This window comes from Candida pseudojiufengensis (genome assembly GCF_024610245.1).
Source record: "Candida pseudojiufengensis strain CBS 10847 chromosome Unknown scaffold6, whole genome shotgun sequence".
In the NCBI taxonomy this organism is placed as follows: domain Eukaryota; kingdom Fungi; phylum Ascomycota; class Pichiomycetes; order Serinales; family Debaryomycetaceae; genus Lodderomyces; species Lodderomyces pseudojiufengensis.
The window spans coordinates 434,919-452,887 of NW_026261522.1; the positions used below are offsets into that span (position 1 = coordinate 434,919).

At 31.5% G+C, this 17,969-nt stretch overlaps 8 protein-coding genes across 8 annotated transcripts; 4 read left to right on the plus strand and 4 right to left on the minus strand. All coding sequences in view use genetic code 12, as the record gives it.

The window, feature by feature from the left end:
• Positions 1-75: 75 nt before the first annotated feature.
• On the minus strand, positions 76-2,565 carry KGF55_000287 (uncharacterized protein; the record flags this gene model as incomplete). The annotated part of the gene is made up of 1 exon (XM_051757631.1): positions 76-2,565. One exon carries the CDS (start codon positions 2,563-2,565, stop codon positions 76-78), a length of 2,490 nt encoding a protein of 829 aa, XP_051617025.1.
• A 720-nt stretch (positions 2,566-3,285) lies between these two features.
• On the plus strand, positions 3,286-4,173 carry KGF55_000288 (25S rRNA (uracil2843-N3)-methyltransferase; the record flags this gene model as incomplete). Its single annotated transcript, XM_051757642.1, has 1 exon — positions 3,286-4,173. One exon carries the CDS (start codon positions 3,286-3,288, stop codon positions 4,171-4,173), a length of 888 nt encoding a protein of 295 aa, XP_051617026.1.
• A 3-nt stretch (positions 4,174-4,176) lies between these two features.
• Positions 4,177-6,513, minus strand: KGF55_000289 (MutS family protein; the record flags this gene model as incomplete). The annotated part of the gene is made up of 1 exon (XM_051757653.1): positions 4,177-6,513. One exon carries the CDS (start codon positions 6,511-6,513, stop codon positions 4,177-4,179), a length of 2,337 nt encoding a protein of 778 aa, XP_051617027.1.
• Positions 6,514-6,592: 79 nt separating this feature from the next.
• On the minus strand, positions 6,593-7,546 carry HST2 (histone deacetylase; the record flags this gene model as incomplete). The annotated part of the gene is made up of 1 exon (XM_051757664.1): positions 6,593-7,546. The coding sequence occupies one exon, from the start codon at positions 7,544-7,546 to the stop codon at positions 6,593-6,595; it is 954 nt and encodes a 317-aa protein (XP_051617028.1).
• Positions 7,547-7,688: 142 nt separating this feature from the next.
• On the plus strand, positions 7,689-9,521 carry KGF55_000291 (uncharacterized protein; the record flags this gene model as incomplete). The annotated part of the gene is made up of 1 exon (XM_051757675.1): positions 7,689-9,521. The coding sequence occupies one exon, from the start codon at positions 7,689-7,691 to the stop codon at positions 9,519-9,521; it is 1,833 nt and encodes a 610-aa protein (XP_051617029.1).
• Positions 9,522-9,784: 263 nt separating this feature from the next.
• On the plus strand, positions 9,785-11,176 carry KGF55_000292 (histidine phosphatase family protein; the record flags this gene model as incomplete). Its single annotated transcript, XM_051757686.1, has 1 exon — positions 9,785-11,176. One exon carries the CDS (start codon positions 9,785-9,787, stop codon positions 11,174-11,176), a length of 1,392 nt encoding a protein of 463 aa, XP_051617030.1.
• Positions 11,177-12,352: 1,176 nt separating this feature from the next.
• Positions 12,353-13,744, plus strand: KGF55_000293 (histidine phosphatase family protein; the record flags this gene model as incomplete). The annotated part of the gene is made up of 1 exon (XM_051757697.1): positions 12,353-13,744. The coding sequence occupies one exon, from the start codon at positions 12,353-12,355 to the stop codon at positions 13,742-13,744; it is 1,392 nt and encodes a 463-aa protein (XP_051617031.1).
• Positions 13,745-14,628: 884 nt separating this feature from the next.
• PTR2 (Ptr2p) lies at positions 14,629-16,715 on the minus strand (the record flags this gene model as incomplete). The annotated part of the gene is made up of 2 exons (XM_051757708.1): positions 14,629-16,122; positions 16,299-16,715. The coding sequence occupies 2 exons, from the start codon at positions 16,713-16,715 to the stop codon at positions 14,629-14,631; spliced, it is 1,911 nt and encodes a 636-aa protein (XP_051617032.1).
• Between the last annotated feature and the right edge of the window lie 1,254 nt (positions 16,716-17,969).

Below are 17,969 nucleotides of genomic sequence, written 5' to 3' on the forward strand. Positions count from 1 at the left end.
GGTTCAAAATGGTTTAGAGATTTGACTCAAAAAAAAAAAAAAAATTATATACTAACAATAATAGTCACAAAATCATTATTTATTCATTTCAATCTCATTAACTTCTTTTGTTAAAGCATCTACATCAAATACTGGAGCAGCTTCATCATACTCTTCAATAACTTTTCCTTTATCATCTTTATCCTCATAAATATCCCACCAATCTTTTTTCTTAGGTTGAAACCATTTTTTCCATCCTTTTGGTTCTTCCGCAGGTTTATCATCCATTTTAGCTCTAGCTTCATCAAATTCATTAATTAATTGTCTTTGTCTTTCATTTTGTTCTGGATCAGGTTCTTCAATTTCAGCAAACTCTTCACTTAATACTTCCCAATCCATTGTTTTTAAGATTTTAGGAATAGCTTTTCTATAAGACATATGACCTTCCACAAATTCAGTACAATCAATATTCTCAATACCGTAAACAGTTTTCAAAGCTGATAATCCAGCTACAGTTGAAATCCCACCACCAGTGGCTCTGAATAAATAGCCCAAAATCCAATCTTTTTTTGAAAATCCATTGATGAAACGTCCACTAACAACAGATCGTGCTTGAGCTAATTGATCTGTATTTATAGAGATTGGTGAACCTAGTAAAATCACATTCTCAATCAAACCATATCCACCTCGCCTAGCTAGGTCGATTAAACATGAATAGATCAATCTAGCGCCTAATGAGAACCCAACTAATGTGATTGGTCGTACCCCTAAATTACCAGATAGAATTGTGTCAGCTAAAAGTTTACCAGCTTTCCATGCTCTATCTAAGGAAACATTCCACGGATTATCTAACAAATATGATAATTTAGACAAAGCCATTGGTAATTGAATTGCTGACATCAAAGCTCCTAAAATCGTTGCTCCTAAAATTTGTTGAATGGAAGTACTTAAAGCTTCACTTGCTAAAATTCCTATTGTTTGACCCATAGACTGTAACATTTCTGGTTCCCATAATAATGAAAACATATCTCCCATCACTGGATCTACCGTTGAGAATGGAAGTCTTACATCATCCATAGCACCATTCATCCATCCACTCACCGTCACGATTAAATTTGATCTTTTATTATTATGTAATGGTTTAAATTCAAAAGTATGAACATCACCCAGTCTTCTTGCTCCCGCTTTATTACCAACTTTGGCACCTATAGCTACACCACCTGTCGTTATCAAAGCACTACCACCAACACCTGCTAAAAATCCACTCGTACCAGTTATACCAACAGTGGTGAGACCTGCTGCAATACCAGCTCCAATTACCGGAGCCAACAATCCAGCTGATAAACCAATTGCTAACCCACCTCCAAGTGTGGCTAAACCAATCATAGCCAATCTTTTATTTTTATTCTTCTTGATTTGCTGCTTTATAAATGATTGATCATTCAAATATTCATCTTTATTTTCAATAGATTTTTCTCTTGTCTCCATATCTAAACATTCCATTAATCGCCTTTCAAATTGTAATATTTCCAACTTTGAAATGTCAATGGTTTCTGCAAAATTCATTAATAATGACCTGGATCTAGCATCATAGTAACCATCACTTAACAAAAGAAGAAACATATCACAAATAATGACCCATCTCAAATCAAATTCATCATTTATGAAAGAAAGCTTTTTAAGTTCAACTTCTTTTAAACTTTTTGACAAATCTTTTAGCTCTACACCATGTTTACTTAAATTCTCAATCATTGCTTTTTCTTCTCCTTTAACATCCAAATGCTCATACAATTTTGATAAAACATACATTGTCCAATTTGAAAAATTCTTTTGACTATTACTCAATTGTTTTGCTATCCTACCGTTCGTTCCAAATTGAACTTTAGCTAAATTTGTTGCCATATCAACCGTCAACAATTTTGTGATTCCAACATATGCAAATTTTTGGGATTCGGAGAGCATTTTCTTGGTATCAGCTAGAGTCTCACCAGAATCTAACTCATCATCATTGTCATAATCCGAATCTGAATCATGATCATCAGCATTAAATATAACATTCTTATTAGCATACGATTTTGTATTACCTTTAAATAAAAATTCGGTTTTCTTATCCAATGCCGCGTATTTGTTGACTTGTTCCTCTGTATCAATCTTGGTGTATCCAAAATGAAGATTATTATCTTTGGTAAAATCTTTTCCAGTTTTAGATTTGTGCTGAAGTTCTCCTTTATCATTGTAAAAATCAAGATCAGATATAGTTTTCATCTCTTTCCAATTAGAATTGGTGTTTGTGAAAAAATCATCTTCAGTTTCTTCAACATTCTTTACTTCTGTTTGCTTTTCCTCAAGTTCTGGTTGTTTAGACTCCCTCTCAATTTCCTCTTTTAAATTAAATTCAACGTATTGTTGAGTGGCATCTCCATTATCTACTTCATCGATTTCATCAGTTGATGGCAGATACTGTGGAAGTTGTGGTAATTCGCTAGCGCTAGTTCTGGTATGATACTTGGGATAACTATCACGGGTAATTGTCAAAGATGGCAGATCCTTACTCAGTCCAATAACATTTTCACTTGTGTTAGACATAAAGGAACCATTGAAGTGTTTGTTTTGAAAAAGATGATAATAAAACTAAGATTGTAAATAAGCGCAAATAAATTTCGATCTAAGAAGTTAAAAATGTGTGCAACATGGTTTTACTCAATTCGTCAAAGGTCAATATGACCTGCGCAGAGTCCAGGAATATGTTGCATCAAGTCAAATTGGTCGAGCATCATCGAAATGAGCTCAAGACCGACCTGTTACTATACAATCTGTCGACGGAACTATTCTGCTTAAGACCTCAAAGAGGTGATTAACAAAAAATCAACAAATTTGAAAAACATACACAATATTCATCTAATTATTTCTCAAACAGCTTTAGCAATCGCTCAACCTCATAGAAATGAAGGACCAATCAAACTAAAGTGCCATCTTGAAATAACTTCAAACAATAAAAATTGTGCTGATATCGAATCAACTGATCTCCAAATGTTTCAATAATTGTCTATCAAGCTTGCTTCGCGAGCGCCGATCTGCCAAGGAAAACATCTACAGCAAATCAGACTTTCAAAAGAAAGTCATCGATACTGAGAGCCCACCTTGACACAGATTGATCTATAATTAGTTGAAGAAGAAAAAGAACATGAAAAAAAAAAAGTTTCGATTTAAATAATTTTTATTGAGATGGAGAAGAGAAACACAAAATTGTAAAATATCATTTTCAATCAAAACATTATAGAACAAAATGGATTGAAACAAAGTATTATGAGTGGATTACCTTTTACGACAGAAGATCTGCTTGCTCCCTATCAAATAATTGACGCTTTCACGGTTTGTTTCAAGAACATTTTGAATTCGCCAAATCTACTGGCCCATATTCAAAAAGTGAAAGGAGATCTATATAATAGAGACTATTTAGCTGCATTTGATGATGATGATAAACGGTTTGCATACGCTTCAAGATGGACACCTGCTAGAGCTTTAGCCTACGCCTCGTTGTTTTCCAGCTTGACGGAAATTACTACTTTGCTTAAAGAGCCTACATTTGCCAAGAATGTCCTTTGCATTGGAGCTGGTGCAGGAGGTGAATTATGTGCTTTAGGAGCAGTTTTTGCAAGATTAAAAGAATATAATCCAACTTCGAGTTCACAACTCAATATTGATATAATTGATATTGCAGATTGGAGTACTGTTTTGAATCAATTAACATCTTATATGAAAAATACTTGGGTCTACAATCATCAAAGTTTGAACATGTCATTTGTACAAAATGATATATTAACATGCAACATTGGAATGTCAAAGTATGAATTAATTACTTTATTATTCACCACAAATGAATTGTTTGCAGAGAAAAGAAAGGAAACTGTTAAATTTTTACATACCTTGTGTCAAAATTGTAAAAAGGATTCATTATTATTAATTGCTGAAAGTGCTGGTTCATTTTCACATATTACAGTTGGAGATAAAAAATTTCCAGTTCAATTTTTAATAGATATGATACTCGTGGGAAAACCCGATGAGAATGATGGAGCTTGGGAAGTAATATCGCAACAAGAAAGCTTATGGTATAGAGTGAATGAAAAAGAGGTGACATATCCTCTAAAACTTGAAAACATGAGATTTTTTTATAGGCTTTATAGGAAAAAATAACTTTTAAGCAGTAGCTTCATTAATTTCTTCAACAAATCTAGTTTGTAAAGTTCTAAGTAGATCTATTTTGTAGTTGTTGTCACAATCCAATTTCTTTAATTGGCTTAATGCAAAATATAATTCAAGAACTAATTTTCTTCGTTTGGACATTAATTTCGAGTCACTTTTTGTAATCTTGGACTTCAAAGGTTCTATTAAATCTTTTGCAAAATTAATCAATTCTTCCGGTAAAATTTGAGATAATTCAGCATACTTTATTCCATATCTTTCAGTTTCAATTTTACCAATCTCTAATTTAAATTGATATTCAAACTTTCCATTTTGCTCAGTAGTTTTCATATTAGATGATAAAACGCAAGACTTATTTCCCAAAATTTCTGCAATTTCATGAAAATGTGTAGTAGTGAAAACGGTTGCTCCTAAAGTAGTTAAATGATCTAAAATTGCAAGACAAACTGCAAACCCATCTCTCAAACTTGAGCCTCTACCTAATTCATCGATTAGTACTAAACTGGAATCATCTGCATTTTTCAAAATTGTATTCATATCATTCATTTCATTGGCAAATGTAGAAACATTAATATCAGCGTCTGATGAAAGACGAGAAAATATACTTTTCTGAATTTTGATAATAGCATAGTCAGCTGGCACATATAAACCCATTTGAGCCATAATTAAAATATATGCAATTTGTTTGATGTAGATAGATTTTCCACTCATATTAGCACCAGTTATAATTTGAAATCTTGAAATTTCGGGAACACAAGAATAATCATTTGGCACAACATTTTTCAAAGTTTCAAGGATTGGATGTCTAGATTGACGGATATGAGTATAGTTCCCAAATTCAGGGCAGGTGTATGATCCTTTTTGTTCATTGATAAAGCTAGCAAAACTGCACAACAAATCAAGTATTGCGATTGATTCCGAAATCATGAAAAAGATAGGTAAATTATCTTGACTTTGATCGTATAGTTCTTGAATGATACTACCACTAATTACATTTATTTCAGATTCTATGTCATACAATCTTGAGCCTTGTTTAAGTAAATCTATGGTTGTACATTCTATGATATGTTTTTTATGAATTATGTTTATAAATTCTTCTGGTAATTTAGGTGGAGATGTGTCATTTGTCTTGATTCTTAAATAAAATCTTTTACATTTATCATATCTATAATCCAAATTTAATTCATATTGTTCAATTAATTTTTGAACATACTCATTAACTTCTTCAAGAATTTTTTCTCTAACACTTCTTGAAACATCTAATAATCCGTTGAGACCTGATTTGATTGCATTTGCTCTTTGATGAGCAATCTGAACATAGTTATTCTTGGTGACTCTACAATCCTCATTTATATATTTATCAATTAAATTCAAAGACTTTTCGATGTTCTGATGTTGGAAAATTTCTTTAATTTGTTGTAAAATGGGAGAAGTAACATTAAGACAGTCCTTCAACTCAAGCACTAATAGCAAATTGGTTTTTAACAAAATAATGTTGTTTATTCTTTGTTCAGGAATCCCAGAATCGTCCAACAAGTAGGAAAATAATGTATCCAAATCCAGCAATTGTTTCAATTTAGTCTTGATTGTAATCAAAATGTTTTCCTGAGAAGTCAATTCATTAACCGATTCCAATCTAAGTTTTATACTTTCTATATCAGTCAAAGGTTGTAAAATGGAAGTTCTTAACAATCTTTGACCCATTTTTGTAGTGCATCTATTTAAAAAGCTGAAGAAGCTAAGGCCTTTATCATTTGAACTTGAAACTAACTCCAAATCTTTAATGGTAGATGAATCAATCAAAACAAATTTACCACTTGCAACAATTGTGGTTTTGTATTTTGATGTTGATTTCATTAATCTCGATTCCATACATGTGGCAATAAGTGCTCCAGCAGCCCCAGTCATCAAATCATTAGTTTTAACATCATTCAACAGATGTTGCTTCAAAAGTTCAGCACCAGATACCGAGTCAAATATTTTCACTTTCCCCAATTTTTGATTGACATCTTCATTGAGATTGGAAAGTAGTACATACTTCAACTTTTCAAATTGTGCTAAATCTGGGATTATTACAGTAGTTGGTTGATAGATATCGAGTTGATTAACGGATCTAACAAACGATGGTGAATCACTAAAGCTGACTAAAAATAATTCAGAAATTTTAAAATCCAAAATTGCAATTCCAATATCCATTTTGTCAAACTTCAGAATATTAATTGCCATAACAACTTCCCTTTCAATTGGTTTGACGGTAGCTCCATCCCTGTGACTATTTACGTCATCGGTGGTAGTCATGAACCCATATTGACTATTGTTAAGCCTTGACATGGCTGAATGAAAGCTGTTGTAAGTGTCTTCCTTAAATATTTTTTGGTTGCCAAAAAAAAAAAAAAAAATATTATAAATTTTAAATTTTTAATTTCTCCACCAATTTTGAAACATCTTCATTCTCATTTGCTTCTTCATCCTTTACATCTTTTTCATCATTCTCTTTGAGCTTGGTTTTAATTTCATTCGTTTTCTCTTCTGTTGAATTCTCTTGCTTGCCATACTTCTTTTGACCATCTTCATACATTTTATTCAACTCTACATCCCATTGTAATATTCGAGCAAGCTTCTCAGCGAACTCATCACATCCACAAACAGCCAAAATATCATTCTTTCTACTTCCCAAATCGCCAACTTTTTCCTTATTCGCTAAGACTCTAATACAGTTTTTATGAACCTCCAGAGGCAATGACGCAAAGGGATGAACAGTCAATGAAGTTCCAGCAATTATCGCAATATCTACATCTTCACAATCTCCGTTCCAGCAGCTAAAAAACTTCTCTGGTAACCCTTCTCCGAAAAATACAATATCAGGTTTCACATATCCATCGCAAGTTTCACAACTTGGTATACCTTTATTCATCAATTTCTTGACAGTTTCGGACGACATCTCTTTCTTGCAATCAATACAGCGGTTAGATGCGAAAGATCCATGAGCTTCAACTATATATTCATCATCAATGCCAGCAAGCCTCTCCAATGTATCTATGTTTTGTGTATAAACCCTTTTTAATTGACCTTTATCTTGAAACAATTTGAGCAAATAATGAAATTTGGTTGGTGGAAATTGGCCAGGCATAAGTTCCTTGACTAAAGTATAAAATGCTTTCGGATCTTCCCTAAAATATTCAATATCAAACACTGCTTCAGCATACGGTAGATTTAATTTTGCTAAATTAGAGTATAATCCAGTATCTGGCGATCTAAAATCAGGAATGCCAGCAGATGTTGATATACCTGCACCATTAAAGAAAGTAACCTTTTTTCCTTTCTTTATGGCTTTAACCAAGTTATCAAAGCTTGTAGTTGACATTGTTGGGTGTTCGATGGATGAACGATAAGATCATAAGAGAATAAAAAGTTCAAGAGAAATTGAGTGCGGCTTACTCTTCATTTTTTAGATTTGTTTCATGTTTGGAACTACATTATCACAACATAATTCTTTTTTTTAAAGGATGTCCACCACTTCAACTATAGACAAAAAAATTAGTGAATTGAATATCAATGAACTGTCTGAAAAAGTGATTCAACATAAAAAACTAGCGGCTGATCGATTGGAAAAAGCTAGAACCAAAAGAGATGACGAGATACAAAACTTAAAAGATGAACAAGTATTGAACGCCAAAAAAGGAGAATTAGTACAACTATACTCGAATTTAGTAGATGATTGTCGCCAATATATTCAAAACTTTGTTGACAAACAAATAGATTGGACAAACATTGAATTGGCGATTAAATCAGACAAAAGAAAGAAAAATTCTATTGCGAATTACATAGAGTTGCCATTGAATTTAAAGGAAAATAGAGTCAACATTAAGTTGAAAGATCCAGAAGAAAATGAAAGTGAAACAGAACTGGAAAATGAAAGTAGTTCTGATTCTGATTCTGAGTCGGAAATGATCCAAAGACGTAAAGTGAAAGAACATACTATCCACGGAGTACCTGTAAGTATTGACATTACAATTAGTTCATTTGCTAATGCTAGATATTATTTTGATTTGAAGAAGGAGGCCGAATTAAAGCAAACTAAAGTAGAAAGAGGTGCTGAGATAGCGTTTAAGAATGCCGAAAAGAAAATTGGTCAAGATTTGATAAAAAATTTACAACGTGAAAACGGATTTAGACAAAAAGATGAAAGAGAAAAGTTTTGGTTTGAAAAATTTTATTGGTTCATTACTAGTGAAGGTTATTTATGTTTAGCCGGAAGAGATAAGATGCAGACTGACTTAATATACTTCAATTATTTTAGTGACGATGATTATTTGGTGAGTTCAGAGATAGAGGGTTCATTAAAAGTATTCGTTAAAAATCCTTTTAAAGGAGAGACAATCCCTCCTTCAACTATACTACAAGCCGGTATTTTTGCAATGTCAGCTTCTCAGGCTTGGGGTGGGAAGATTAATCCAGCAGCGTGGGTATTGAATGGGAATGATGTGTCGAAATACAATTCCTTGGGAATATTACCACCGGGTGAGTTTGAATACTCCGCCAAAAAAGATTTTTTACCTCCTGCTCAATTGGTCATGGGATTTGGATTTTTTTGTTTAGTAGATGAAGAGTCTGCAAAGTTGCATGAAAAACAAAGAATTGATAAGGAAAATGAACATGGAGTTGTTAAAATTTATGATAATAAAAAAAAAAATGTTAACTTCAAAATAACCAACGTCAAAGAACTATCGTCGGAATCAGAATCGGTTGAGGAACAGAAGACGGATCAAAATACTGCAGAAGTTTCCTCGAGGGGCAGAAAGTCAAAATTAAAAAGAGCTGCCAAATATGCTAATCAAGATGAAGAAGATAAATCTTTGATTATGAATGTTTTGGGTGGTAAAAAACGAGACGAAGAGCCAAAACAAAAGCACCCGCAAGAAAACGTAAACATTAAAAAGAATGATTACAACAGGGAGCAGCACGAGAGAGATGTTCAAAAGATAATTATGGACTCAGAGGAAGATAATTCCTTGAAAATTTTTCCCAACACTATGGATTCGTTAGTTCAAAAACCTACTCCAGATGATAACATTATTGGTTTGATACCAGTGTTTGCTCCATGGTCAGCATTGCAAAAATGTAAATATAAAGCGAAAATTCAACCTGGATTAGCGAAAAAGGGTAAAAGTATGAATGAAATTATCAATTATTTCACAACCAGAAAAATGGATGGTACTAAATTCGATACCGATTTGGATTGGCCTGAAGAGAGAGAAATTTTAAAATCTTTAAAGTCGAATGATTTAATTGGTGTTTTTACTGTAAATAAAATGAGATTGATATTACCTAAGAAGTAAATAGTATAAATAAATATGTACATAATGGATTTACTATCCGCGGGACTTTGTTTTCTGAATTATGTAGGTTTTAAAATTTACTACTAATATTAATAATTGGATCTTTATTGTTTTCAGGTACAAAAATAAGGTTTCAATTTCAGACAATGAAAAATTGAAGAATCAGCTACACGTGGAAAAATCGTCAACAAACATTAGAGGTATATAAGTAAAGCTTCAAACACCATGTTTTAATAAAAAAACTGATTTGTTAATTATCAGTGATGGTTGCAGTTTCAAATTTACTTAACAGTGGGCTTTTATTGATTAGTCAAAACATCTATCAAGATGTTGCAACTCCTCAGGAAATCAAGACTGATGGTTATAACATTTTAAATTTTCTTGGTGGTGCTGCTCCATATATCAGTAGAGAATCTTATGGTATTGATCCAGCTATTCCAGATGGATGTAAAATTCAACAAATCCAATTATTCTCAAGACATGGTGAAAGATATCCTTCAAAAAGTGATGGGAAAAAATTTGAAGCATTATATGAGAAATTCCAAAATTATAATGGTACATTCGAAGGAGCTTTGCATTTTTTAAATGATTATACTTATTTTGTTCAAGATAAATATTGGTATGAGAAAGAAACATCACCAAAAAATTCGGAAGGAACATTTGCTGGTACAACTGATGCTTTAAGACATGGTGCTGCTTTTAGATCAAAATATAATTCGTTATATAATGTCAACTCAACTTTACCTGTGTTTGCGTCCAATTCAGGAAGAGTTTACGAAACTTCAAGATACTTTGCAAGAGGATTTTTAGGTGATGATTTCGTTGAAGGTAAAACTGTTAAATTCAATATTATTAATGAAGCAGATATAAGTGGAGTCAATACATTAACACCTAAACATGCATGTCCAAAGTATAATTCATCTGCCAATGACAAATTAGTTGATAAGTACGACACAACATATTTAAAAACCATTGCTGCAAGATTAAATAAACCAAATCCAGGTCTCAATTTATCTTCAAAAGAAGTGCCATCTTTATTCAAATGGTGCGCTTATGAAATTAATGTAAGAGGAAGTTCACAATTCTGTGATTTGTTCAGTAATGAAGAGTTCATTAAATATTCATATTCGCAAGATTTATCAAAATTTTATTCAAATTCCATGGGTAATGAACTTACAAGAGTTATGGGTGCTCCATTGTTAAATGCATCTTTAGAATTATTGAAGGATGATACCAACTCAAATAAAATTTGGTTATCATTTTCTCATGACACTGATTTAGAATTGTACCATAGTGCTTTAGGACTTGTGTTACCTAAAAACAATTTGACTACTGATTATATACCTTTTCCAAATCCTTATGTTCATGCTTCAATTGTTCCTCAAGGTGCAAGAATTTATACTGAAAAATATCAATGTGGTGGTGATTCATATGTCAGATATATTATAAATGATGCGGTTGTACCTATTCAAACATGTGCTGATGGTCCAGGATTTTCATGCAAATTATCAGAATTTGAAGAATACATTAATGGAAGGATTGGTGATATAAACTTTTCTGAACAATGTGGTCTCAATTCATCAGTTCCGCAAAATCTTACATTTTATTTCGACTACAAATCACAAAATTATACAGCTGCATTAATTGATAAGTGATGAATGTTTTTAAAGATAGATTATAGATAGTTTTGTTTATGTATTTTATAGAGTTTTCTTAGATAGGTAGTTTCGTAAATTTGAAATTATACGAGATTCGTTGTAACTTTGTGTAATTTATGGCTTATTTTGTGTCTCAGATCTTACTATGAGATTTAGATCGATCCCGAAATCAATACCAATATAATTGTATAATTAAAGGTACAATTAGATCAAATCAACAAGAGTAATTTTGGACTATCTCATGTCTACTGTTACTATAGTTTATAAGCTGTGCCAGTAAATCATGTACGTTTTGAAATTTTTCAAACTTAATTCTACAAACAATTACTCGATGGGAAGTCCTGGAGGATATCGATAATCTGTTGTTTCTGTATCGAATCGAGCAATACCCGTATACCCCCATTAACTGTATTGTTTATTAAACATTCTCACTCAGAAATTAGGATATATATTCTTCCAAATGTTTTGGCTAAAATTAGAGCACTTGCACCAAGCTTTATAAATACTTTGTTTGAAGATCTTAACTCAATTGATTTTTGATGGTCTCTCTCGTAATGTAAGTCTAAAACTTTCCTTTTTTTATTAGTATTTGTCATTTTACTGACGATTGACTCTTTGAATCATTTATGTTGATACAGGAATGTCTGTATTTGATTTTCGACTCTTTATATTCTTCATCCAATATGAGGCAATAAATTTTTCCGAATATACGGATATTTCTTGCGTTAAAAATCTAAACAAAGATGCTGTATTTCCAATTGAAAATTGTACCACGGATCCAGATTTTGAATGTAAATTATTAACATCGAGGCTTAATTGAAAGTTTGGTTTGCATCAATAACCGAAGTGGTTTGAATTTGTCTGTGTCATCGTTAGTAACAATCATAATGTTGTACAAATAGGGGATAATTTTTTCCGTTTTAGATTCAAAAATAAACGAACTACCTTTTATTGTTCGTAAAATTAAGGAGTGAAGTAGCACGAAGTCGGTTATAGATTTTTATAGCGGTACACAACCATACAAGTTTTGTACTACACGTGGTTCTTCAATCCAATAAGGTCGCCTTAACGACGAACAACAAAAATACTGATCTAAAACCAATAAAAGGAGCTTCATAGCCAATTGGTTATTTCAAATATGAATTGGCAAAATTATCATAATCAACATCAAAAATGGTCTCAGTTTCAAATTTGATCAACAGTGGTCTTTTATTAATTAGTCAAAACGTCTATCAAGATGTCGCAACTCCTCAAGAAAAACAACTTGACGCTTATAATATTTTAAATTTTCTTGGCGGTTCTGCCCCTTACATCAGTAGAGAATCTTATGGTATTGATCCAGCTATTCCAGATGGATGTAAAATTCAACAAGTTCAATTACTTTCAAGACATGGTGAAAGATATCCTTCTAAAGGTCTGGGTAAACTGTTTGAAGCTATTAATGATAAATTCAAAAAATACAATGGAACTTTTGAGGGAGATTTGCATTTCTTAAACGACTATACTTATTTTGTTGAAGATACATACTGGTATGAAAAAGAAACCTCACCAAAAAATTCGGAAGGGACATTTGCTGGTACAACTGATGCTTTAAGACATGGTGCTGCATTTAGATCGAAATATAATTCATTATACGTTGTCAATTCTACTTTACCAGTTTTTTCATCTAATTCCGGAAGATGTTATGAAACTTCAAGATACTTTGCAAGAGGATTTTTAGGGGATGATTTTGCTGAAGGTAAAACAGTCAAATTCAATATAATAAGTGAAAATGCAACAAGTGGTGTTAATAGTTTAACTCCAAGAAATTCATGTCCCAAATCTGTTGATTCTAAGGACAGTACTATTCCTGCTAAATTTAATACATCATTTTTATCAAACATCGCTACAAGATTAAATAAACCAAATCCAGGTCTCAACTTAACTTCAAAAGATGTCAATAATTTATTCTCATGGTGTGCCTTTGAAATTAATGTAAGAGGGTCTTCACCATTTTGTGATTTATTCACTAATGAAGAATATATTAAATATTCATATTCAACTGACTTAAATAACTTTTACAACAATGGACCAGGTAATAACTATAGTGTTCCTATTGGTTCAACTTTATTGAACGCTTCATTGAATTTATTATTGGATGAATCAAACTCAAATAAAATTTGGTTATCATTCACCCATGATACTGATTTAGAAATTTATCATGCTGCTTTAGGTTTATTAACACCACAAAATAATTTACCAACTGATTATATCCCATTCCCAAGACCATATCTTCATGCTTCGATTGTTCCTCAAGGTGCAAGAATTTATACTGAAAAATATCAATGTGGTAGTGATTCATATGTAAGATATATTATAAACGATGCTGTTGTGCCAATTCAAACTTGTGCTAATGGACCTGGATTTTCATGTAAATTATCTGATTTCAAAAGTTACATTAATCAAAGAATTGGTAATGTCAGCTTTGCTGAATCATGTGGTTTAAATTCTTCACTTCCACAACGTGTCACATTTTATCAAGATTATAAAAATGTTACTTACAATGCCACTTTAGGTGATTTTTAAATTTTATTGTTAAAATCGTTATTTTCAATTCTTCTGATTTATATTATTTTAGAACTTAGTTTAAAAAAAAAAGCTGTTTCAATATATCAAGTTGGATGAGAGACATTTAGTTATAAAAATTTTTATTTTATAGATACCATAGAGAGAGAAATTTAAAATTGTTTTATTTGATTTTCTTAATTGTCAGTTGACTCTGAATTTGGAGAAAATATATATACTTCATCCTGTGAAAAGTAGCATTGTCGTTAAAAAAGTGCAAGTATACAAATAGCCAAACCTGCTTTTCCATCTTCAATAAGTGATGGAGCTGCTGAGACAATGAATAACACATGACTAATTCCTCCAAAAATAACACCCCAAACTATTATCTTCCAGCGACCCCAGCTTACATCAGCAAGATAGCCGCCTAGTAAGGGTACCACGTAAGCCAAGAAGGTCACAAGCTTGTTTGTTCGTTAGTATTTTGAAGTTTTGAAGTTTGGTGATAATTTTGAGCTGAATTTGAAAAGTTTTAAAAAAATCACACAAAACCAATTTTAATTTTTCCATGCGAGAAAACTTAAATTTTCAAACACAAAAACAAAATGAATATACCAAATCATGATTAAAAAATACTTACGTTGGTTAAAGCACTAGTAGCTTGCAATCCACGTCCTAACGAACCAGCTGAAGCATTTGGATTTCCAGGGCCCCACCGTTTCTTGTCAACAAGATAGCAGTCGCCTGGATTTTTTATATTATTTATTAATTTATATGTTTTAAGTCTCGTGTTTCAGATTTACAGAAAAAAAATTCGCAGAAGTTAATTAAATAAAAATAATAACGTCCTTTCTATAAAACAATTTTCTTGTACACAATTTACAATAATGAAATGAAATAATAAATTATCTTAAGTTTGCTCTAGCTGATACAACAGGTTCCAAAGCAGTATTATTACTATTGATTGGATCCAAAACAGTTTCTAAAACATGAGATTCCTTTTCAGCTTTTTCTTGTTCAAGATATCTTTCTCTTTCAGCTTCTTCTTCCGCCATAGTCTTTTCCAAATTAAAGAATTGAATATAAACAATTATACCAGCAAGGAATGAGACACCACCAATAACACCGAAAACAATAACCAAGTATGGATCAACCAATGCAGCTGTAACAGCTAAACTAATAGCAGCACTAATAGCTGAAGTAAATAAGAACAAAGCCATAGTTAAACCTTTCATTGATGGAGCTGCTCTTGTGTAAGCTAAAGCATATATAGTAGTCATACAGAAAACTTCACTAGCACCAGAAAGAATGAAAATACTTGATGCTTTCCATGCAGTAATTGGAGCCGGTTCAGGACAATTAGTAGAATGGTTTCCACATGGTGATTGTTGATAAACTTGATGTTGTAAGACAGCTCCTGCTACTTGTGACATCGCAGCAATAATGAAACCAGTAGCTATCTTTGCAATTGTATTGTATGGTATTCTATATCTCATGAAAAGTGGATAAACAATATAATCTAAAATTGGAATCAAAACAATAATAGCTAATGGATTGAAATTATTAAACAAATCATTTGGAACACCATCTAATTTCATAGCACCAATTAATGAAGTTTCAGCTGATCCTAATCCACTGTCTGCTAAGTTGAAAAATATGAAATAGAAGAAAATCTTACAAGCATCAACTGTTTGTTTAGCATCTAATACATCTTGATCGGTCCAAGTTATTGCACTTTGCTTTTTTGGATTGAAATAATTTCTACCTCTTGCTTTCATATTGCTTGGTTTAGCATAATCCCAAAATGTACCGTTGAAGAAACGTTTAATAAAGTTACCTGAAAGGGCAACAACGAGAATTTTGACAAATTCTCCGATGATTGATCTTCCAGTTGGTTTTTCAAATTTTAATTTTGGTTTAACAATCCAAAAAGCAAGTGGCATAAGTAAATATAAGATTAATGGAATAAAAAATGCAAACCAAAATCCAATTCTTCTCTCACAATACGATGTAGCTAATTGGAAAAATGCACCAATATTAATAGCCCAATAAAATACCAAAGTAACACTTTCTATAGTCTTTTCACGATCAACAATAACTTCTTCTCCACTTTTCAATTTTTTAACACCTGTTGGATATTCATATTGATCAAGCATCAATGGTAATAAATTTGGTTTGATAAATCCAGATCCAAAAGCTAAGGTGAAGATTGCAAGTATACAAATAGCCAAACCTGCTTTTCCATTTTCAATAAGAGATGGAGCTGCTGAGACAATGAATAACACATGGCTAATTCCTCCAAAAATAACACCCCATTGTATTGTCTTCCAGCGACCCCAACTTACATCAGCAAGATAGCCGCCTAGTAAGGGTACCACGTAAGCCAAGAAGGTCACAAGCTTGTTTGTTCGTTAGTATTTTGAAGTTTTGAAGTTTGGTGATAATTTTGAGCTGAATTTGAAAAGTTTTAAAAAAATCACACAAAACCAATTTTAATTTTTCCATGCGAGAAAACTTAAATTTTCAAACACAAAAACAAAATGAATATACCAAATCATGATTAAAAAATACTTACGTTGGTTAAAGCACTAGCAGCTTGCAATCCACGTCCTAACGCACCGGCTGAAGCATCTGGTTCATTAGACGGTGGCGCTCCCCATGAATGGGGGCTGTTTTTTGGCAAATCTCTTTGTATAAAGTTTGATAAAATCCCAGTAACTGAATAATAAGATGCTCTCTCAGCAAATTCAACAAAACAAATTAAAGCAATAGAATATTGAAATTTTCCTAATACTCTTCTTAAAGTTTTTTCTTCGTGTTCAGTTGGTTTTCTCCATCCTTTTGGATTATATTCATCAGCATATTGTGGGAAATAATTATTTTCATCATCATAATTGTAATCACTACTTGATTCCTCATCTGTAGCTATATGCAATTTATTTTGTACTTTTTCATCAGTTGAATATGGTTCAACAGCTGTAGATTTTGACATTTTGAATTGATGATTAATAAAAGAAAGAGGTGATTAAACAAGTTTTAGACAGGGAAATTCATTTTATATAAATCATCTTTTTTAATTGTTATCTTCAAATTTTTTTTTTTTCTTTTTTTTTTTGTTTTATTGTGGAAAAGAGAGGAAATGTTAATAAAATGATACACAAAATTGTAGTCTTATCTCAACAACTTAACACTTTATACTTTATACTTAACACCTAACACTTATCACTTAAATTCTATATATAAAAGGTGATGTTGAGATAAAACTACAATAGTTACCCCGTCCTTGACATCAATAAGTTATGGCAATACAAATAAGTCTGATATCAAAAAGGTTTAAATCTAGAGTTTTTAAAAAACAAAAACTGTGTGGCATCAAACAATTATTTCTTGGACTTACGAAGTGAATACTTCCCTTGATGGTATAAAACATGTATTACTTAATTAGCTAAATCCACACTTTATCTTTTCTTTTATTGAATGAAAATATTAATTTAAATTTCAAAAAAAAAAAAAAATAAAAAACACACAACCATATTTCAACAAACAAAAAAAATTAGATTTGGTGCCGTATGAGTGTTTGTAGAGGGGATAGGGAGATTTAATCATATGAGTGTTTTGATATATAAAGTAGATGAAACAGTATTCTCTCCACATAATTACAGAGGAGATTAATATCGTAATTAATATCAGATTGGGATAATAAATCTTGAAATAAAATATATCAATTTTGGATTTTCTTGTTATTTTTTTTTCTTAAGCGTCTCATATTTGAGTTTCAAAATTGTAAGAGTGTATCAGTTCTGTCTCTTAAAGACTATATAAAAGTAGCAAATAAATTCGATCAGCAGCTATTTGATGTGAATGGCAAAAGTGACTAAGTAATATGGGTTTGTTTTGATGCCTGTTGAGTTAGTGATATTTCAGTGTTGATGAATTATGATTAAAAGATAAAGAGATAGTATCAAGTAATCGTAGATCCATAATGAAACCATAAGGCATTTGAGTTGAAAAAAAAATAAAGATCGAATAATATTTAGATTAAAATATTGAGTTGAATTGACTATCAAAATTTGAAATTCTAGATTATTTAATTAAATAGAATAAACTTTACTAATACTAAAATTGACGTAACTAAGTTAAAAAATATTAAGATATTGTGAGGTTAATAAAATTCATTTGACATAAATTAATTTTAAACGGCTCAAAATTCATTTGCTGTATTCAATAAAAAAAAATAAAAATATAA